At 52.2% G+C, this 21127-nt stretch overlaps 8 protein-coding genes across 8 annotated transcripts; 3 read left to right on the top strand and 5 right to left on the bottom strand.

Moving 5' to 3' along the window:
* Positions 1-402: 402 nt before the first annotated feature.
* On the bottom strand, positions 403-2475 carry M421DRAFT_377665 (uncharacterized protein). Its single transcript, XM_033589830.1, has 5 exons — positions 1683-2475; positions 1556-1627; positions 1424-1502; positions 1139-1354; positions 403-1090 (listed from the first exon to the last, which is right to left on the bottom strand). The coding sequence occupies exons 1-5, from the start codon at positions 2112-2114 to the stop codon at positions 771-773; spliced, it is 1119 nt and encodes a 372-aa protein (XP_033450849.1). The 5' UTR covers positions 2115-2475; the 3' UTR covers positions 403-770.
* A 754-nt stretch (positions 2476-3229) lies between these two features.
* Positions 3230-5505, top strand: M421DRAFT_377456 (FAD binding domain-containing protein). Its single transcript, XM_033589827.1, has 3 exons — positions 3230-3633; positions 3684-4094; positions 4147-5505. Exons 1-3 carry the CDS (start codon positions 3448-3450, stop codon positions 5161-5163), a joined length of 1614 nt encoding a protein of 537 aa, XP_033450848.1. The 5' UTR covers positions 3230-3447; the 3' UTR covers positions 5164-5505.
* Positions 5506-9898: 4393 nt separating this feature from the next.
* On the bottom strand, positions 9899-10686 carry M421DRAFT_418894 (uncharacterized protein). Its single transcript, XM_033591933.1, has 2 exons — positions 10137-10686; positions 9899-10089 (listed from the first exon to the last, which is right to left on the bottom strand). Exons 1-2 carry the CDS (start codon positions 10271-10273, stop codon positions 10044-10046), a joined length of 183 nt encoding a protein of 60 aa, XP_033450847.1. The 5' UTR covers positions 10274-10686; the 3' UTR covers positions 9899-10043.
* Positions 10335-11464, bottom strand: M421DRAFT_377529 (uncharacterized protein). The gene has a single exon (XM_033589828.1). It carries the CDS (start codon positions 11254-11256, stop codon positions 10609-10611), a length of 648 nt encoding a protein of 215 aa, XP_033450846.1. The 5' UTR covers positions 11257-11464; the 3' UTR covers positions 10335-10608.
* Positions 11465-12252: 788 nt separating this feature from the next.
* On the bottom strand, positions 12253-13036 carry M421DRAFT_377440 (uncharacterized protein). Its single transcript, XM_033589826.1, has one exon. The coding sequence runs from the start codon at positions 12898-12900 to the stop codon at positions 12334-12336; it is 567 nt and encodes a 188-aa protein (XP_033450845.1). The 5' UTR covers positions 12901-13036; the 3' UTR covers positions 12253-12333.
* A 136-nt stretch (positions 13037-13172) lies between these two features.
* M421DRAFT_91090 (RNB-domain-containing protein) lies at positions 13173-16262 on the bottom strand (the record flags this gene model as incomplete). The annotated part of the gene is made up of 2 exons (XM_033597911.1): positions 13173-15843; positions 15895-16262. The coding sequence occupies 2 exons, from the start codon at positions 16260-16262 to the stop codon at positions 13173-13175; spliced, it is 3039 nt and encodes a 1012-aa protein (XP_033450844.1).
* A 297-nt stretch (positions 16263-16559) lies between these two features.
* M421DRAFT_418892 (Molybdopterin synthase sulfur carrier subunit) lies at positions 16560-17203 on the top strand. The gene is made up of 2 exons (XM_033591932.1): positions 16560-16591; positions 16765-17203. Exon 2 carries the CDS (start codon positions 16780-16782, stop codon positions 17068-17070), a length of 291 nt encoding a protein of 96 aa, XP_033450843.1. The 5' UTR covers positions 16560-16591; positions 16765-16779; the 3' UTR covers positions 17071-17203.
* A 48-nt stretch (positions 17204-17251) lies between these two features.
* On the top strand, positions 17252-20431 carry M421DRAFT_377301 (uncharacterized protein). The gene is made up of 5 exons (XM_033589825.1): positions 17252-17989; positions 18039-18375; positions 18421-19333; positions 19382-19642; positions 19696-20431. The coding sequence occupies exons 1-5, from the start codon at positions 17433-17435 to the stop codon at positions 20379-20381; spliced, it is 2754 nt and encodes a 917-aa protein (XP_033450842.1). The 5' UTR covers positions 17252-17432; the 3' UTR covers positions 20382-20431.
* The last annotated feature ends 696 nt before the right edge of the window (positions 20432-21127 follow it).

The raw sequence follows: 21127 nt of genomic DNA, 5'->3' as shown, positions 1-21127 counted from the left end.
GGCATTCTCTACCTTGATCTGGCCGCAGTCGGCTGTCTCCTCCTATTCTTCTTCCCCTATTTGGAGGGTACTTCATACCAGACTCCTTCAATCAAATATTTCAACACCACCCCGCGCTCTGCAAGACCCAATGTGCGCGCTTTTTGTTTTTTTTGTTCAATTGCTGCTCACACCGCGGCGCTATGCTGAGCCTATTGGCTCTCTTTTGTGGTTTACCGCGCGCTGGTCGCGTAATCAGAGCACTTATACTGCAGTACTACAGCTAGTACAGTGTCTCTGCTACGTCTATGCCTCAGATTAGGTGGCTGTAAGTTTCCGCACGTATTAGTTGGAACTCTAGACCGTAGGCTACAGAAACCGACCTTCACCGTAGTCGTATACCTGCGGTTGGACACGCTGGTAGGGAGGAGAGTGACGGAGATGGAGATTCAGGCTGAATGCTTAAGGGGCATGATGCGGTATGTAGTAGGTAGTCTTGGGTGGTATGTTTTCTCTTCTGAAACAAGGAGAGAAGAACGCAGGAGACGGTGATTCAGGTTGATGGCATCGAGGGCGCGAGAGGACTTAAGAGCGCTGTTGCTAGTGCGGGTTTCGCGATTTCTCGTGCCATGTGCATTGGAAAGGCGGCGTTTGCTGAGGGGAAAAGGTGCAGTCTCGAGGTATTATCATTGTCAGGTTTTGACGTCGAGTTCCTGCGTCCTCACGCCTAGATTTCTGCATTACGACGTCAATCCGCGTCCGGCTCCCGGACTGAAAGTGCGACTGTGGTCTCAGCGCTCTCGACTATCGACCGCAAAGCCCGTGCCGTCCTTTTGCGTCACAGTAGTCGAGACAAGAATACCATCGTGTGTTGTTCTCAACTGCTCCTGACTACTGTGTGCGCCTGCCCAGTGCAGGTCCGTCGTCTCCAAGCCCAAATGTTGATTGCGCTCACGTGCTCTCATGCTGCCGATTGTTCGGAGTTGCACATTGCTGCTTCCTTGTCCGGTGCCCCCAGTATGCTTTTGATAGCCTTGCGAGTCGTATGAAAATTTCGTTCGGGCCGCGTTTATGAGCACCGCGAAGGCTGGACAACAGCCGATGATGACCGCTTCGAAAGCGTTAGTGGAGAGAGGATTGTATATGTCTGCATACATACCGATAGAACATTCTACCATGCCCCATATAGCTAGCCATGTGGGGTCCAGTGGTTGCCCTGCAGCCTCAGGTTTGGCGGCATTGACAGCGACTTGTGTGACTCGGAGACAGGCGAATAGTATGCAGATGACACCAGTTCCGAACAGCGTGAGAATGGCGTTCTTCTTGCTGCGCGGCATCTGCAGATTCCAGGTAAGACTCATGGGCAGAGCCATGACTGTTGGATCGATAAATCAGCTGAGACTGTCGCGATGCGAGAGTGGTGATCGAAGCCCAGGAGACTGACCCATGATATTTGTGGCTGTGTCCACCGTGAAGGAGTAGTAGAGACTAACTAACTGCGCGTCTTTCGCTGCATTACCTGCCTAGAATCGAGAAGTCAGTACGTTGTCGAGGTGTAAGTCTGGCTAAAACTTACACAACCGCCTGTCCAAAATCCTGATATGGTGCCGCAAGATCTGAAGTAGAAGACATAGTTTCCAGCGAACGTCTGTGCCACAGTCAGTGCCCCGCTCAGGTCCATTCAAATAAGACGCGATACATACCACGAGGCAAACGCCAACGATGCTCCACCAGATGACTCTGTAACGCCTTGGCAGACCTACGAGCAGTCTGCGATACAGGCACAGGAGCGAGAACTTAATAGACCAGAGTGTCATCCAGAACATACAGGGAGCCGCGAAGATCATCTTGGTCATTTTGACAATCTCGTACTGTAACTCGGGATAAGGCGGTCTCTTGCCGTTGGCAACGTCGTATATCCTCTGCATGTACGGCGACAGAGCGATGTAGAGAGCACACATGATCGCGTAGCACGCGAAAGCAGTAAAGACGAGGAAATCGGATGCTGTCAACTGTTTGGGCTTGACAATGCTGAGGCCGGCTCTCGCGAGGACGACACAGCTGGTCAATCCAAGCATGGAGTATGCGACCTTGAGGACGGTTCCCTGGGAGAATCCATTCGTCAATTCAGACATGGCGAGGATTTGGATGGAGAGGAGTGACAGTGCATTACTGCGCTTGGGATACCAGGAAAGCGTCGTAGTTAGTCGTAGTTAGAAATACGGAAGCAGGGAACCTGTAGTCGAGATTATACTACTCGTGTTTCATCTCGTACGCAGTGAGGGCTGCAGACAGCCTTCACCTGTCCGTCATGGGTACATGGCATAGCCAAGGATAGGGCGTGTCATAGCTCCGATCTTACCGCCAATGGCGTTGAGAGACTGAAGAAATTTGGGCATCGGCTTTAGGACTGAACTTCTCGTGGCCGGTTCAGCAACTTTGAAGCGATCATGCCTAATCAACAGCACACCTCATACGACTTTCATGATGCATCCATCCATCTGATGTAGGCACCTGGTGCAGCTTTCTCCGAAGGCGATAAGGAGGTCAACCCTTAGAAGACCCAAAACACGATCACACCACCATGCAAGGAAATTGCTTCGCGTCACACTGGTCGGTCCGAATATTGTTGTGAAGTTCAATGGCAAGGAGGCGGGGCGGATGGCGGCCCAGCTGGGCCGCGGGGAAGAGCCACGGCTTGGTACATGATTGGTCGCTATCGGGCCGTCACCTGGCGTTGGCGTGCTGCTGGCGAATCTCCCGTCACCAAGTCATATGTTCCCATAGATACTTCGCTGTTTATTGCCGATCAGGAGATCTGCGTACAATGAGTGCGGCGCGTCCTGACTGGACTCTACCGTGTGAGGCTTACACAGACCCGACATAGCGTGCGACATCCATCCTTCCGCAGGAGCCGCGATTGCCCCTGCTCTGCGGGCGAGGCTCTCAATCATGGATTGCAGCGCGAAGGATTGCTCTAGATCTCACAAGGATAGACTCAGCACAAATTTAGTCCAAGTCAGGACTCGGAGAGTGGAAAGTCCGAGTCTATCCTGGACCCTTGTTATCAAACAAGATCACGTCCACTCACATAGGAACTGATGTCGTCCACAAGATTTGCAGTACATTCTGCTTTTGAGAAGCGAGGTAAGTTCAACGCCATTATCTCCGATACTAATGCCGCTAACCAGTCTGTCGGGCCAATGAAGAGCCTTCACCGCGTCTAAGTCTTTATGCATCCTTGCGATTCACACTCGACAAACGCGCAATCGCTTAGGAGAGCCTTCCTCTATCTAGACCTGGACATCCGTCCTTCGTGTATGCTCAACACGGCAGGTGGTGCGGCAAGGTATACCAATGGGATCATTTCGAAGCGCTAAGCATTAATAAGGAGCTGCAATCTCCCACCCGTCTGGTCTGTCATCAGCCATCATAAGGTTTCTCTGACGGCAACCATCGGTTTCCAGTATGAAAGCTCAATCTATCCTGTCACTTGCAGCCATCGCTGTCAATGCGGTGGCGCAAGAGATCTTTGAACCTTCGGACTTCAATGCTACCGACGCTTTGATTGCAACCGGCGTTGATGTCTCTGCCCTTCCTGAACTAGCTTACCTCACAGAGAAGCGATCTCTGTTCAGTCCCTGTGCTACCGCCGTAAGTGAGTTTCACCGACTGCTCTGACAGATTATTAACATCGATAACAGTGCAACTCTCTCAGGTTCATCTTCAAGAAACAGGTTCTCACTAGCGGGTCCTACGAGTACGATGCGTTCACGGACAGCTATTGGTCAACACAGACGGCATCAGTCAAACCTTATTGTGTGTTTAAGCCTGCAAGATCAGCAGACGTCGCGACACTGGTACTGCTCTCTCGCCTTACACAATGCCCGTTCGCCACCAAGGGCGGTGGACATACTGGGTTCCCTGGCGCATCTAGTATTGAGGATGGTATCACTGTGTCGCTGGAGGACATGAACGAGATCACACTCTCGGCCGACAAGAAGACTGCTGCGATCGGGCCCGGTAACCGCTGGGGTGCAATATACACGAAGCTCGCGGAGCACAATCTCGCTGTAATTGGAGGACGTGCTTCTGATGTCGGGCTCGGTCTTGTGGTAAGTCGATATCATAAGCACACATTGGAGTAGAACCTGACCTTTTCGTCAGCTAGGGGGTGGCGTTTCCCACCACAGTAACATCTATGGCTTTGCCTGTGATAATGTGGCTTCTTTTGAGGTGGTCACTGCCTCAGGCATCACTCTGACAGTCACGCCCACCAAGTTCCCTGACCTTTATTGGGCTCTCCGCGGCGGTGGCAACAACTTCGGCGTTGTGACGAAGTTCACTTTGGAGACGGTCTCTCAGGGCTTGATGTGGGGTGGCACTCGCATACATCTGGAAGCAGACTATCCAAAGCTCATCGATGCCTTTGCAACGATGGCGGAGAACACAGAGACTGACCCCAAAGCCGTCCAGATCTTGTCCTTTGCGGTAACAGCAGGCTCTCCCGCAGCACAGATCCAGCTTGAGTACCTCGAGCCGGTTGACGAAGCCAACCCACCCGCCATTCTTAAGAACTACCTATCGATCCCTCCAGTCATACAGAGCACGATCAACCGAACCCTGGCATCAGACACGGACATGCTCAACGCACAGATGCCTGCAGGGCATCGCTACTCCTTCTGGGCCGGGACCTTCAAAATCGACCGTGACTTCATGGCTTGGATGCAAGCACTGCATCAGAAGAACGTCGGATCACTGCCCGACCAAGGCTCCTTGACGTTCCAAGCCTTCACTGTCCCCGCTCTCAAGCAGATGAGCAAGAAGGGCGGCAATGCACTTGGCTTGAATCCTGCTGACGGACCGCTTTTCCACGTTCTCTTGTACATGATGTGGGACGATGCGGCAAAAGATGATACTTTGAACAAGGCCGCCTCCGAGTTCATGGAGGCTGTGAAGGTCGAGGCGAAGAACAGAGGATTGTACAACAGGTACATCTACATGAACTACGCGGGACCTTACCAAAATGTGGTACCAGGCTATGGGGAAGAGAACTTGGCGAGGCTGAAGAGCATCGCGAACAAGTATGACCCAAAGGCCATTTTCCGGAAGCTGCAGCCCGGTGGCTACAAGCTGGAAGGCGCACCATATGGTTATTTCATAAACCAGACGCTCTGGCGGTAACTCACGACGCTAAGTAGCTACTTTAGGGTGCGCCAGCACGTGCCCAGGCGGAGCGTCAGCGGAGCTGATTCATGAGATAATCATATGGCGAGACCATTTTGTTCTCCTAGAGTTCGCACATCTTGAGCAGAGAGGGAGATCATTTAGTTTCAGCAGATAGATGTGTATAATGGCCCAGCATCGGGTTCTCTGATGCCAGAATGATGCATGGGGCCCCGTTATGCCCTTTCATTCTGACCACACAGACAGTCGCGAACTTTGCACATAAGCTCAAGCATCTTTATTAGTTCACTTGAGCGAGACACAACTGGGCGTAAGCCTTGGCTCGTCGTTCATTGGCTGGTAGGTATGTAGCCCGAGGTTACAAATGTCAGCAGCACAGCACGCCCTGGCGCGGGCACTCCAACTAAAATGTCAACGTTGGCCATGATGACAACAACATCGACAGGCATACAATAGGCGGCTCTCGTGAGTGCGCTGGACAAGTCAAGCGCAATATGATGACTACGAAAAGCACCACCGAGTTGACGGATCCTAGTCCCCCCTTTTAATTCATCTGTTAGGGGGAGATATTCACGAATCAGCTTACGAATCGATTTACCGATCTCGAGCTCTTTGATCAGTCACCGCCTGATGTCCAAGGAGCGATTCCGACGATGGTTACGACTGGGCAGTCGTTGTTGCCTGTTCGTTCCTTCTCTTCTGGTCCAAGGACCACACCACAGCCCGGGACGTTCTGCACTGACACAGAGCAGACTTGGCCGGCCTCTTCAGCACTTCAACAGCTGTAGGCTGTTTTCTGGGCAGTTGGGCGTGCGATAAGATTGGTGCTTCAACATCATGATGTTCACTTGGTTCGGTCAGTATGCTAGCAATGTGGCCAACGAGTGCATCCTTGTTCGCCTTTGCCATCGTCAGTGGGTGTGCAAGCGGTAGCTTCTTCGTCGGCCTTCTCACTGCCGTCGCTTTGGTAGCGCCACACTCTGCGGCCGCATCCATCGCTTTGATGGTCTTCTTCTGACTTTTGTAATATTTTGGGAGCACATCTTGCTGGCTTCTTGATCGAAGGGACAGGCGCCGTGGATGCTGTGTTGATCGGACCCTACCGGGCGGCAATAATTATTCTGCGCCGCCAAGATGGGTATGCTGGCGATCCAAGGGTACTTGAAAAGCTGTGACTGAAAGTACGAAAGTCAATGGTATTTGATCGCTAACAACAAATTTTGAAATGTGCTATCTGTCGATGTTACTGAGGCGACTGGAAGGACAACCATACGCAGCACAAATGACAGGCTTCTTGATAGGCTGCCCTGTATGCTCAGAATCTCGGTCAATTTTCACGTGTGGAAGTCTCTGTCAAAGAAGGCTCAAATTGGATTGTTACGGACCGAGTGTACAAGTCACAGTTCGCTACCTCTAAGACAATTACTATGCCTTTGACCTTGCGTCCAAGGCCAAGAAGTGGACGATTTTCCATTAAGCCGCTTTCTCGTCTCCATGCGAGACTGCAGTCCGGACCCACCCGTCACACCAACCAAAAATTGCATTTCAGTCAGCTGGCAACCATCTTACAGTCGCGTACAGCGGACTGCTAGCCCTGCGTTGGACTCAATGGTGCCGCAAAAGTCCCGCTAAGATTCGGTTGGCGGGATTCCAAGAAGCGAATTGAAGAGTGGTGTGCTGGAGAAAAAAATTATTTCTCGTCAAAAGCCGCAACGGGGTGTGATGGCTTCGATAGCGGGAAATCATGGAGCCATGCTAGCGTAAGCGGGCCGATCCCGTAGTGACAGGTGGTCGTTGGCGAGTTTGCATACGCGATACTGTGGTTGTCGCCCTGCATTCAGCAGGGGTGGACGATCTTGCTGCGTCTACGGAAGGTGGTATGTGAGACTCGTGTGAAGATGATCTCAACCATTCTTCACTGTGATCATTGGGGTCCCTTTGTCTTTACACAGCATTTGTTGAGCCTGGTATCTGCGGTGACGACACGGAGCCCTTGATACGGATACATGGAGCCGCAACCTGAGGTCGGCGACCTGGGTGGCCAAGCGCTCAACTTGAGGCCTATATTCTGCATAAACGTTTCATTAATAGACCTCGCCAATCTAATTGGTAGCGGCTCGAGGCGCTGGTGCTGGCTGTTGACGCAAGTATCGTACGTTCTTTGCATGCGTAGTTGCGCCAAAGGTAATTGAGCTCCCCTTCGGTCTGACGGTCCGGATCTGTGGGGCTTGTCATGCAGGTCTTGATTGGATCTCAAGATCTCTCCCCCTTGCCACTGTTAAGGAAATTGATAGAGTTGAACCATACAAGGGCCATGAGGCAGGTGAGATTTCGGTACGTTACCTGTAATGCTCGCTTGTGGCTGATCTGCGGAGGGCGGCCGGAGGCGAATACTTCTCCTGCTAGGTGCGAGAAAAGTAAACAGGCTTGTGAACAGTTACACAAGGACTGACAGTCTGGTACTCGATCCTGCAGTCAGCCGATGCTGGATGGAAGTCTGATCTTTGTTGACGCCCATCGCTCGCTTGCAGGTCGCCGACAACGCCCTTCAAACGGTCGCAGCCACAGTCCAGAATATGCATTCTCAAGCTCTAGAACGCAAAAGAAAGTATATCGACACCATGCGACCTCTGTATTACATCTTCGCTCGTAGCTCATGGATTGGTATTCGCTTGGATGAACTTCAACCAATCAAGTTCCGCCGAGTCATTGTCTCCTGTGTTGATCAAGGTAACGATATCATGGTGCATGGAAGCTACTAACGGCTGTAAGAATTGGAGGTCAGGGCTCAGGGCTAAAGTCTTCGTGAATCCGGTGTCGCAAAGCAATGCCAGTTCCACATCCGCGAAGAAGAGCGAGTCTCGTTGGCGTCCTTCCCGTATGCTCGTTGAAAGTGTAGCGAACACTGGTCTGTACGCTCGACGATCAGTCGTGGTGCTCGCGAGCGGCACGCGGGCGACACGCTCAGCTCGTGTTGTAGCAGGAGTTGACAGGATTGCGGGAAGCTCGCGTTCCGCACTGCTGTCGTGTAACCCGATCGAAGATCGATTCCTTCTTGCATCTTGTCCTAACTCGTGCAGTCAAAACCCGAATCCGAGGATCAGGATAGGAATGTACCATCGGAACGGGTCGACTAGCGTAAGTGAATATTGGTTGCAGGGGCAGTGGATGGGCGAGCAGACGTTATGTATGTGTGAACCACGATGGGGACTTTTGCGGTGATTGACATACTCTTGGTCTTTTGCATGGGTTGATTGATCCTCGGAGTCTTTCAGTCGGTGCAATTGGTACCTTGATTGTGATACAGCGGATTGGCATCCCACGTGTGCATGTCATTGTGCTTGCATTCTGGTCGCGAGTTCCAGGTGCGAAGGATCGAACAGCGAGGCTGCGAGACAAGGATGTGGCAGCCACCAAAAACAGACATGTGGGCGACTTGATTTGATAGACGCGGATAGCGACTTTTACGTACTGCATTGACAGGAGACTCAAGGCTGTGCAAGCTGTCCGGCGACATACAAACGAGGGTAAAATAATGTGTCAGGCGGCATGGAAGCGGGGACGACGTTGCTTTTTGTCGGCCGGTGGCTGACTAACGCTGACGACAACTTGGGAATTGGAGGATAGCACATCGCATAGCACAAAAGTCAGATTCAAAGTTTTCGGGTCAATTTGTTGCAAATTTTATTGATACATGTTGATCGGAAACGGCGTTAGTTGGTGCTTTAGGTTGCTAGCCCATTTTGAGAGACAACCTTCGCTCAATGCTAGCAGAAAAATATTCACGTAATGATAGGCTTGCTGAAGTACAAGCCAATGAAAAGACAAGAGCGCCGAGGCAGCATGATACGGAGTGGGGTATATCGTAAGATTCCCCAGGCGCTCCATTGCCTACCCACCGTTTCCACTGATCTATGATCATCTGCTCCACATTCATCGCTGCGATCCCAGTAGCGCCTGTAGCCGTGGAACAGTTCGGAAACGGGTATTAATACATCGAATACTGGTGTCGAGCGTCCGGACGGCGGCAATTCGGGACAACGCACCCCTGTTCGGTCATTGGCGAGATGACCATCCCTGACTCTGCGTTATCTAAAAAAGAGGCTGCGGGATTCGTCGACCACTGAATATGCATGTCGCAGTGCTCGTCGTGAACAAGACTGTGCGCTTTGTTCGCCGGAGACGAGTAAGTGGGTCGCAGAGTGGGTGGCGTTGTCGCGAGTTCGTGCAGCGCCGGACATGAATTGTGTCTGAACTGTGCTGCTGACGTCCGATCATTCTTGGGTGCTGATGCAGGCTGATGCCATGCTTTAGTGAAGGTAACATTCCCGCTACCTCCTGTCCCAGAGTCTGGCCTTGGATCGTGCGATTTGGGCTCAGATGGAGTGATCTGACGCGACTCCGGATGCTGTGAATGAGGCGACTGCCCTCTTTGTTGACGATGATTCCTTGAGACGATAGTTGCTCCATTGCAGTTCTGTTGCGGGACCGACGTTTCAAGGCTCACAGGCGAGGCTGGGCCCGTTACACTGCTTGGTGGCTGGAAATTGTTCTGTGATGGCGGCGCATAATATCGTCCAAATGCCGATCTTTGGAACGATCCTGCACCGTCATGCAGCTCTTTCGAAATCGAAACAGTCTCATTCGATCTGGTCAGCTTCATGTCAGCCACCGGCTTGGAAAGGCTATAGAACTGCGGATCCTGCTCTTGTTTCAACTGGCTCGGGGTTGTAGCCTCACTCACAGCTTCCATTCCTACGCACATGAAGGGCGCGAAGCATTCGGTTATGTATGATTGCAGGCCTTGATCCTCGAGTATTTGCATGCCTGTGTTGCCCATTACCGTATCGCGAGGGCCTTCTCTGACACTGCATGCGTCATCGTACGTCGTCAATTTGGCGTTGGTGCTTTTCAAAGGTCGATGTGTGCTGTCTTCTCCAATCATCTTGCGTAGCTGATCAAGACCCCAGCTCAACTTTTCCACCGCCAAAGATGCAAGCTTGTGAACGCCATTGTCTTGCAAATCTCGGAAGACAATGTATGCGTGCTCGATTTTTCTCACATGGTCAAAATTACCCGTCTCTAGTGCGTCAAGGAGAAGCAACATGGAACTGTTAAACGCTTGTTGACTTATGGTCCAAGACACGAGCGATGCTGGTGCACGGGCGTAGAAGTACAAGTAAGCTGTCAGGATCCCCGCAGAAGATGCAAGTACTAGAGGTCTGCCCCGTTGCAGACTCGGTGAGGGTGTCGTTGGCGAAGGGGGTGAAGACGGTGTCTTGTTAACTGGTCGGAACGATGAAGGAAGCTTGGTGGCGGATCCATGAGGGGTCGCCAGCTTGTCACTTCTTTGGCGATTCAGAAGGATGAGGCATGTGTGCGTTTTGCAGTAGTAGACTTCGAAAGGTGAGCATTGATCAAAATACTGCTGTTAGTGTAGAGTCACGTACCAGCAGCCATGATGCTCAGGGGCCACTCGGGAAGATCCTTCTCTTTGTCCAACCAGGTTTCGTCGAATTGGAGCATCTCGGGCATGGTATCTAGGAGCGCACTCAGCTGATCCGTGAACCCGTCAATCTTTGCGTTTGACAATTGATCGCTGCTTAGAATCTGTCTGGCCAGAATGGTGAAGTGGTTGATGAATTCTCCAAATCGTAGCATGCGCGGATCTGTGGTTAGTTCATGTGGAGGTGGGCAGTCTCCTATACCGCTTATCCCCAACGGACGTCCCAAAGTCATTGAGTACTGCTCGTCCATGTGAAGCATCCACCACCAGAGAGTTTGCCGAATCGCACATTCACTTTGTGTAGGCGGAGCTGGATCAAGATATTTCGGGTGACGATGGAGACCAATTGCCTGGGCCAATCGAATGGTAGTACCAAAGAGCGTCCATGCGTCCAAGAAGCGACCAGAATTAGACAAGAACGGTCCAATCATAATGAGTGTCTCAATAGCCAACAGCGACGATTTGTGCATGCATGATGAGAGACGTAAAGCTTGCATCGCAGCCGCAACTTGAAAATAATCAGTACCGTTGAGCAATGGCATGGGAATACGTACTATAGACGTTACCTCTTTGCGCCTCCGCATCTACTGATTCAGCTTCCCACGTTCCACCACACTTGTCCCAAACGGAGTGCTGGGCGCCTAACGCTATGGCAGCGAAAATCAGCGCCAACATCTCAGGACACATCCTGGCGTTCCTTTCGGGATCAGCAAGGAAGCGATCAATCTCGTTCTTGGTGAGCTCGATAGGCAGATGAGGGAAAGCGCAGATATAGACGCGCTTCTCGAAAGCGGTCAGATATTCCTGGAGTTCTTCGCGGGACGGCAGAATGCCCAGTAGGTGCGGTATGCATTCTTCTGGAGTGGCCGGAAACAACGTGGCAAACGGATAAGTTGATGGGGCGTTTGGTATGAAAATATCTGGGCCGCGGGGCATATGATGCGCCAGAGATCGTGCATGTGTGGGTGTCAAGTTGACGGATGCAAACTGTCCCTCCGATTAGCAGTTGTTGACACGCAGTATGATTGCACTTGCGTCTGCGATGATGTTTGCGAGCCCCGGAGAGCCGAAGTAGATGGAGTCGGACCACTCGGAACCTTGGAACCTTTTTTGACGTGCTGCACGCCTCCTTGTGGATGAAGCCCTAGAGCGGTCACCGAGTTGGGACTCTGAGGACTGATCGGAGTCGTCGTCCTCATTCGAGACCTTGCTCGTTCTTAAGCGCTCTTTCAATCGTAGGTTCTCTGCTCGAAGTTTCCGCAGCTCATAAGACTGCTGTATTGGAGCATAGTCACCGCCTTCAGCAACGAAGTGGCATTCTTTGGGCGCTCCACGTGCGCAACATGCTGAGCAGGGCTTGGTGCGATCGCATTTAACCTTTCTCTCTCGACATTTGGTACAGGAAAGGAGCTGGCGGGGTTGTTGCGGTTGTTTCTTTCTGATGACATTTATGGGTTGGCCAGTGGGACTTCGAAGGGTACCTTGCGAGAGTGTGGACATGACGGTACGGCCGTCGCGGAGGTTGAGTCTAAACTCGTTGTACCGGTGTCGTGGATAGTTCCAATGTGACGGAGTGTGGTCGACTCGAATCCTTGAACAGAGACGGTGTTATAAGATCCGCGGTCGCCTGCTTGCGAGTAGAGGTCGCCAAGTTTCAGCTTCTATGACAGGTAAGTGCATGTCGCTAGACTGAAGTGGCTGATCCCTGATCTGTCTTCTGTGATCAGTAATTGAAACCCTGCAGCCTCATTCGTGAAACTAGTCTGAGGGATGGGTGGAGAACGTGCACAGTGTAGACGTGGATCCGCATTGGTCCTTGTGCGTCGGCTATGCTCACCAGGTCTCAGTGATACAAAAATATCGCCAAGGGCGTAAGAAGATTGTCGGGACGATACATGATACTTGGTACACAGATCTGGCGCCTTTTGCCAGGGCCCGGTCCGCTGGATCCACCCACGGCGGCCGTACGGCATGCGCATCCACGCGCGTGTCTGCACGAACCGGGTTCCTTGCCGTGATGCACTTTGTTTGTTTCCAGAAACGGATGGATCACGCATCATCCTTGCCCTGTTGACGAAGGTCGCTAGTGCGCCGCAGGCTCTGGGTGGCTTGCATGGGTAGTAATAATGTGCCTCGCCGGCCCGCTGTAACTGTTCGTTACCGTCACGCTTGATGTTCGCCTTCCCCGTGCCGTGCATTAAGGCTATCTGTCCCAAGATGCTTGCCATCACCGTATCATCTTTTGGAACATTTGTAATTCACGTGCCGCTCCCACCCAGACTCATGGTTCGTGGTTCGTGCTGTGATCGCCTGCTCCCCTCTGTCGCACAGAACGCCTCACCGCCACTAACCCTGAAAGCCGGCTTGATCTGACCATTGCTTGAAGAGTGATCTAAGCTGAACCTTTCAGCTGCAGCTTTCTGGGTCCAGACGCTCAACTACACCATCAAGAGTGAGGCTTTGGCTTGACTTTTATCCTGTGGTTTGCCTTCAGAGGGCCTTATTCGGTGTCGGTCATTTCTCGTTTCAAAAGTCGAACAGGCTTGACGTAAATTCGTGCGTTGAACAGGTCCACGCTGTCTAGAGCAACTTCCCACTCGTCACCCAATTGAGCATCTTCCATGTCCCGGATCGCGACTCTCAGACCAAACTCTGGCATGAGGCCGGCCGCCATAGGCTTGGAACCAGGTCGATTTCCTCCCAAGTCGATGTATCTGATCCAGCATTTGAAAGTAGACGGCAACTCGGCTTCACCGTAATGTAGAGCCCGAAGGAATGCCTGGGACACCCAGTGATTGACAGCGTTTCGCTGCGTGGTAGCGATAAGCTTTTCGCGAGGCGAGAGAGTTATGATAGACTCCTGAATCTGGCGTTGTGAGAAAGGTAGTGCACCCTTCTGAACGCCAACTTGGGCAGCGTTGAACATCTTCCCTGTTTTCTGTTCATATCGCATGGCAGCTTCGATTTGCCAATGGGCTACCATGTCGCTGAAACGCCGGAGCGGACTTGTCACTCGAACATAGCCTGAGACTCCAATGACCCGATGTGGCAATGGAGATGTGTGGGCGATAGCCCGACCTAACGACTCCATATACTGCATGGTAAGTCGAAGTGGCGGGTTCCGGTGCTTCGCCAAGTAGTTTGTCATGATGTCATGCTTCAGTTCCTCTGACGGTGCTCGATTGACATTTGGTGGGGCAATTGAGCCTCTGAACATGACCGGTATGCCTCGTTCACCACACCAGGTGGCAGCCGCAGTGCAACCCAACATCATGATCTCCTCAACAATATTGGTAGCATCCATGTCAAAGCGTAAAAATCCCTTTGGCGCAGCTTTGGAGATCTTAATGATGGGATCTCCTTTGATAAAACGCGACTTTTCGGTAGAAGGGGGGTTCCATGTCAACCCTGGCTTGTTGTCGCTCTCAAAGACACGCACGCTCGGTGAGCTGTTAAACATGGAGATACCGCCACGTTCTTGACGCTTCTTTGAAAGCCTCCTGGCCACCAAGTAAAGGTTTCTCAATTCCTCGACTTGAGTGGACTTGATGCTCGGAGGAAGTCGAGTCTCACCACCGGTTGTAGCGTTGCCACCAACAATGAGTCTCCGTCTCTCGCCTTCAGCCTTCTCCCCCAAGCTCAAAGCCAGCTCTGAAGGTGTTATCGAGACTGGATTACGGATAATACCGTGCGAAATCTTGGTCTCAAGCACGTCACCTTGACGGTCGACCCTGGAACTGAATGTGATGACTGGCCGGTCGCGCTGCAGACTGAAGTGATCTTCTGTAGCCCATTTTGGCAGCATAGGAAAAGTTTGTTCCGGTGTGTAGACGGTCTGGGTCATGTGTGCCGCTAGACTAGAAAGTGTGTGTGTTTTATCAAAGAACGCGGTTGGGTTAGCGACATGCACGTGGACCCAGAACTCCGAACCAGCGCCGTCGACGTTCTCGATCGAAATGCCGTCATCAATCTCTTGGGCCCCAAGGTCGTCTATGCAATAGATGCTCGTGTCACCCCAATCCCGACGCGTGCGAGCCATGGAATCACGAAAGTCAGGGGTGATTTGAAGCAACTTCGCCTTCTCGTTCAATACCTCCAAGTTGCGTGACAGTCTGACAGTCGGAAGCATTAGCTGCTCATCGTAGATTGAGCGATTCTCGTAGGGTGTGACGACCCCAATCTCTTGAAGGAAGACAAGGCCCGTCGCGCGACGCACTAGATCGGCTTGCGATTCGTTTTCAGCGGAGTGCTGAATGACGCCAGGTTGATAGAGGCCAGTGGCCGCGACAAGATCAGTGCAGGCAGAGTGCAGACCACTCATATTCTGGAATTGATTGTTAAGAACCCAGGCTTGCAAAAACGTGATGATCTCGTTGTCGGTCTTTGTAAATGCTTCATCGGTCACGATGCGAGGCGTGGGTGTCAAAGCATCTGCATCTCGATTCTTGTTTGGTCCCACTCCGCCCGAGGCAGGATCGCGATACTTTCTGCTCTTCGCAATGAGTCTGCGAGCCTTCTGGAGAAATCGAAAGATGTTCTCTGCGCCCTTTTGGCGCAGAACGTCCTTTTGCGAGTCGTTCGCAGTCTTTGCTCGATACTCAAAGTACTCTCGGATCCACTCGTGGACCGTTTCAACGATCTCAACATCCTTCTTGGGACGAATGGCAAACACGTTGGTCAGTCTGTGACTGCGTTGATCAGACCGAAAACGAAAAGCGTTATGGTTCAGGGCTTTTCGCACCGCCAGGAGATCCGATGAGGAAGGTTGCCACGCGGTGTCTCCTCGACCAAGCAAAGCTTTCGCAATCTGCGCGAGTGTCATCATGCGAGTCCGACTGTTGTCCGCAAGCACAGCGTAAGCGGTGTCCAGCACCGGTGCATTTTGGCGATAGACTGCTTCAGAGTGCGCTGCCAGGTCGTCAAGAAGCCCCTGAACTGGAGCAGCAATCTCAGGTGGTACGTGAACCTCACCTTTAGGGTTGGCTTTATCGGGGTCCGTCGGTAGGAATGGGATGATAGGCTGAAGGAGCATGGGGTCGACGCAGCCTGGAATAGCGAACGATATCTGGCCGAGGTTGGAGTGCGCCCACTTGCCGTTGATGGTGTAGAACTGGCTGTCATTGTCGAGCTGCTGTACAAAAACTGCCAGAATGGGTTCGCGCCCAGATTGCCTGACAATGTCAGTGACCAAAACTACACTTGACAAATGCAAGTGGGCTCACGAGAGTTCGACTACATCGCCAGGCTTCAGGAAAAGACCGATTGTAACGAGGTCCTCTCCATCATCATCTTCGCCGGCAAACCATCGGTCGCCCTCCGTCTCTACGTCTGCTGCCGACGCATTCGAGACTTTTGACACATTGTTGACTATCTCCCCAGCCAATGGATGTTTCTCGAACGCAGAAAGTGTCTCCTCACTAGGTCCTCCATATTGGCCTTGCCACCTCTCAAGATGATTGCGAACTGGTAGCTGTGGTGGTCGAGCGATGAAGACGGGGTCAACGGCAAGGTCGATGAGTGTTGGAGTGACGAGAGACTGTGTGCGCTGTAGAATGTAAGCACTGGGAGATGGACGTTGTGGTGAGAACATACAAGTGTAGAGCTGTGGAAGGCGCGCGCAGGAAGCGTCCTCGAAAGCTTGATGGCCGAATTACTTTCACGAAAAGTGTGCAAACGCGCACTTGTTTGGCTCCTGGAGCCAAGGCGCCATTGGCATCGCAAGCAGATGTTGCTGGAAGTCCACAACGAACGTGGGAGCATATTTTGTAAGACAGTGATGAAGGCTATAGAAATGTCAACGATGATGCGCTCAAGGAAGTCGCGACAGGCGCTAGCGCGCAATACTACTGCTAGTGCCTTCCTCACCTCTCCTCCGAAAACTCCGCACTTTCCTTTCTTCACCCAACACCAAATCATAAGGTAAGCACATCTCATCTTCATTACTTCCTTCTTGTGATGTTTTCCAAAACAGCATGTATTACCCGACTGTCGCTTTGTTGACAACCTGTGGATCACCTTTCTTTGGCTGATTAGAACGTTTGCTCTGCCACGTTGTTGCACTCGCTTTCCAGCACCCGTCTAACAGGCCTCAGTGTTCAGTAGTAGAAATGGAATTCAAGTCGAAAGCACCAGCTGATTGCTTCACGATCCTGTATTTTGCAGCTGCCTCTACATTCACAGGCAAGAAGACAGAGCATATTCCCGCACCCGTCCGCATTTGCGACCTTTTCACGAAGCTCGAGGGTACATACCCTGGGATCAAGGACAAGGTGTTGAGCAGCTGTGCTGTGACTGTCAACATGGAATATGTGGACCTAGATGACGAGGTCTCGAGTACGGACCAGGAGATCAAAGCAGGTGATGAGGTTGCTATCATCCCTCCCGTGAGCTCAGGCTGAGGCTCAAGCTGAGGCTCGAGGATGTGATGATGCAAGGAATGAAGTCACGGTAAACGATATATGATACACGATTGATAGACTAGACCAGGGTCAATGTCTATTCGAAATGCATACCCACTCCATCCTGAGCTCCACAGTTACTTGCCCCTTCAATCAGATCCAGCGGTATGTTCCAGGTGTGCTGCTGGGGCTACACTTGAAGCATATGGCTTAGCCTGTCATGTTACGTGCACGCGTGCGCGCATATCAATTGCCGATCAGAGTATTTTCATTGTTGACAACGGGCCTGCCTCACTACATAGCTCTCACGTGCCACGAAAAATCTCGCGCATCTAGCTTCTCGCAGATCCGGTCTTACTTGAATGTTGCAGCTTTGGGACGTCTCAGGCTTGGCACGCTGGACCACTTGGGATTTCCGGCACTTTGTCCTTTATGGGCCACCGTACACTTGCCCACTTCTTGTTCACCGGACTCCCGTTCACCGAACCACCGACACACCAATGATGTCGGCGCCGATTGATCCCGCCCTGTTCTCTCCGTTTGAAGGTAAGGAAAACACACAAGTGCAATCGTACGCATCGCAGCCTCAGCAGAACGTGGGTCATCCATACTATCTGCCTACGTCAGGACCACAACAGCCGCCCCCGCAGCTATCGCAGCCCCCGCCGAACACCAGCTTGGATCCAGCACTGCAGCAGACATCGCCTCATATTCCCGAGGATGACCACGAAGATTACGAGCACGAAGACGAGGGCGACCACGATGGCACCCATGCGACCCCAGGATCTGCGTCTGCGAAAGATGGCGCTGACTTCAAGCGCCCACGAGCTTGCGATTCATGCAGAGGGCTGAAAGTGCGCTGTGACCAGGAGAATCCGAACGTATCGTGTAGGAGATGTGCAAAGGCAGGGCGACCGTGGTAATGTTGAAAGGGTTCGTGCGCACGTACATCTTGCTCACTCGACCAGCATCACGACGCCTCCCACGCGAAAACGCCAAAAGAAGGCAGACAGCCGTGTCGCCGAGCTAGAACGCAAGATCGATGCTCTGACAGCAACACTGCATGCGCAGAAGTCAGAGGCTCCAGAGAATAATCATCATGGAGGGATACCGCAACATGAGGGCAACACTTCTGCCATATCCATGCCTGAGGGCTCCTTCCGTATGGGAAGCATCAGTCACGAATGGTCTAGTCCTGCTCCAGGGGCTTACACAAACATACCTCCGGGCTATGCGCCGGTGCAGACCATCCAACGGGGGCCAGAGGTGAAACGGAGAAAGGTAGACAACGGTCAGAGCCACGCAGTAGGTGATTCAACTGCATTGCAGCGCTTGTTCTAACGCCAGCAGACAATACCGGAGGATATGGATGCAATCCACCGTGATCTCGCTGAGCATCCTGAGATGAAGCGCAAAGGCAAGAGTCACGTCCACGCTGATCACTCACATATCAACGCCGTGATCGATTCACTCGTCAGCCCTGAGATTGCAGAGCGTGTCTTTCTGCGATACGTCAATGAGATTTGTCCGCATTTCCCTGCTGTGCCCTTCGCGCCTGGCACTACAGCCCGAGATGTTCGCGAGAAGAAGCCACTGCTCTTCCTATCGCTGCTTGCTGGGTCTTCTCACGGCAGCGCCGAACAAATAGTTTCGCAGGACGTACAACGCGCGTTGACGAAGATACTGAAGGATCAGCTTGCAGATATCATCTGGCGTAACGGAGAGAAATCTTTAGAAATCGTGCAGGCTCTACAGGTTGCTGTATTGTGGTACCGACCGCCTATGCACTTCGAGCAGCACAACTTCTACATGATGGTCAACTGCGCCGCAGTGATGGCACTGGACCTCGGCCTTGGACGCAAGGCGACACCAAACGTCATGAAGCTATCAATTGGACCATTTCGTAGGTACCACCCTAATTCTAGCAGCATCGAAGCGCGCCGAGCACACCTTGTGTGCTACTATCTCTGTATGAGCATCACGATGGTCTTGCGGCGGCCGATTCTCCTACGATGGACCAAGTACATGGAAGAGAGCGTCAAGATCCTCGAAACCTCGGCAGATGCCTATCCCTCTGACAAGCTGCTCTGTCAGCAAGTCAAAATGGCGCACATTGGAGAGAACATATCCGTCCAGTTCTCTATGGACGATCCATCAGTCGAGGTCGCCATCTCCGAACCCAAAACCATCTATGCACTCAAGATCTTTGAGAATGAGCTGCAACAACTGAAGGATGAGAATGCTAAGATGGACGAAGTGGATCGTGAGTACGCTCGTCCCAGCTTTCTGCCACATGCTGACCGATGAAAAGCTACCCTCCGCCTTGGAGAGCATGTGACGAACCTCTTTCTTCACGAAATCGCCCTCCATCAGAATCAGGGCACTGGTGATCCTGGCTTGCAACCACCTTTTCCACTCGAGTCTTTCACGTCGAGCGCAGTCAGAAAAGATGTGCCTATAGGCCCAGCACACATTGGTGCGTTGGGTGAGTGTCTTACTGCCACACATGGTATACTTGACACGATCCTCGGCATTGAGCTGGACATCCTCTTAACGCTGCCAGTCATCTTCTGTAAGTCGATCTAAGTCCACGTCCCCACAACATAGACTAACGGTCCTTCGTAGGTGTGCGTGCCATCTATGCTATCGTATGTCTTATGAAGATGTGGGTGTCAGTGACGAGCTCTGGTGAGGTCAGCAGCATCATCGGAAAGGAAGACCTGCAGATCGAGATGTATCTTGAACGGCTAGTCACCATGTTCAATGCGATCGTGTCTAGGGATGCACAGTCGCCCCACGGGAAATTTTACTTCGTAGCTAAGCGATTGCAGGAGCGATTTGCTCAGATCAAGGAAGGGACCTCCAAGTCAGAGCAGGCGGACTCAAGCGAAGCCTCAAGACGACCTTCCAACGAGGGTGCGCAGGTACCTGCTCGACAAACTTCGTCAAACCAGACGCCTCTACACTTATTGTCTGAGGTTGCGATGGGTAGCAGTCACCCTGGCAATCCCAAGACGCAACCACACACTCACGGCAGCTCTCAGCAACAAGCGCAGGCGGCGCTGCAAGCACATTCACATGCCTCACAGCAGCCTCTTCAACATAACTGGTATGCAGGCATGCATGGCCAGTCGCAGGCGGTGGATGTCATGGGCCTCTCACAACCCAATTTCGACTTGAACTTTGACTTCACCCAGTTTGACCTTGGCACAGGCTCTGATGCAGATCTATCAGCACTGTTCATACCAGACTCGATGCAATTGTGGAGCTACCCAGCAGACCTGAACTCACAGGGTTACAGCGGGTTTTGATGCGCATTGCGCGTACGACGCGATTCTTACTGGAAAGCCATCGGTTTCAGAGCGTCACAAGCGTCTTAGCTACATATCTCTTCTACGATCTAATGTCACATCACTGTAATAAGCAGTCCCATCGCATCCACCCTGGAACAAAGGTCGGTTGGATAAAGAACATGCTTGCCAAGAAAAGTGCCGAATCAGACCGTCTCTGGAGAACCACCAGTCCGCCCTTCCACACATCACAGCTTGGCGAAGAATGGGCGTAGCCGTTTTGAACGATGGAGGACGAACGTACGACCGTAGAGAACGAGCACGGCCCAGGTGTGCGGTAAGCCATGCACGATGTGTAAGGGTGGATGCTGCATGGCCCCACCAAAAGGGTAGATTAATGGTTGTTCAGCCGGATTACGATATTTAGCAGCCAATGTCGGCTGCCGCGTTCATGCAATTAAGCGCCTACGTGCCCTTGATGATTACCGTCTCTGGGCATTTTGCTGTAGTTGTGCGGCACAACTTGATCTTGCACCAAATGAGAGCACACGGCTTGCGAAATTTGTCTTGCGCGAAGGAAGGCAAACCTGGCAGACAATAGGGCCTTACCGCGCCGCCCAGCGCAGACCGGGCTAACGATATCACGCTGCATTCAAGAGAGATTGACCTGCTCGAAGTGTGCTGCTATGAGAGTGCGGGACGATGTTTTGCCAGCAGGAGTACCCTTGACCGCGAACATGGACCATGAGGAATTGGAAACACCCACA

Source organism: Didymella exigua (assembly GCF_010094145.1).
Source record: "Didymella exigua CBS 183.55 unplaced genomic scaffold M421scaffold_8, whole genome shotgun sequence".
In the NCBI taxonomy this organism is placed as follows: Eukaryota; Fungi; Ascomycota; class Dothideomycetes; order Pleosporales; family Didymellaceae; genus Didymella; species Didymella exigua.
The sequence above is the reverse complement of the archived record's forward strand: the minus strand, read 5'-3'. Positions and strand labels throughout refer to the sequence as shown.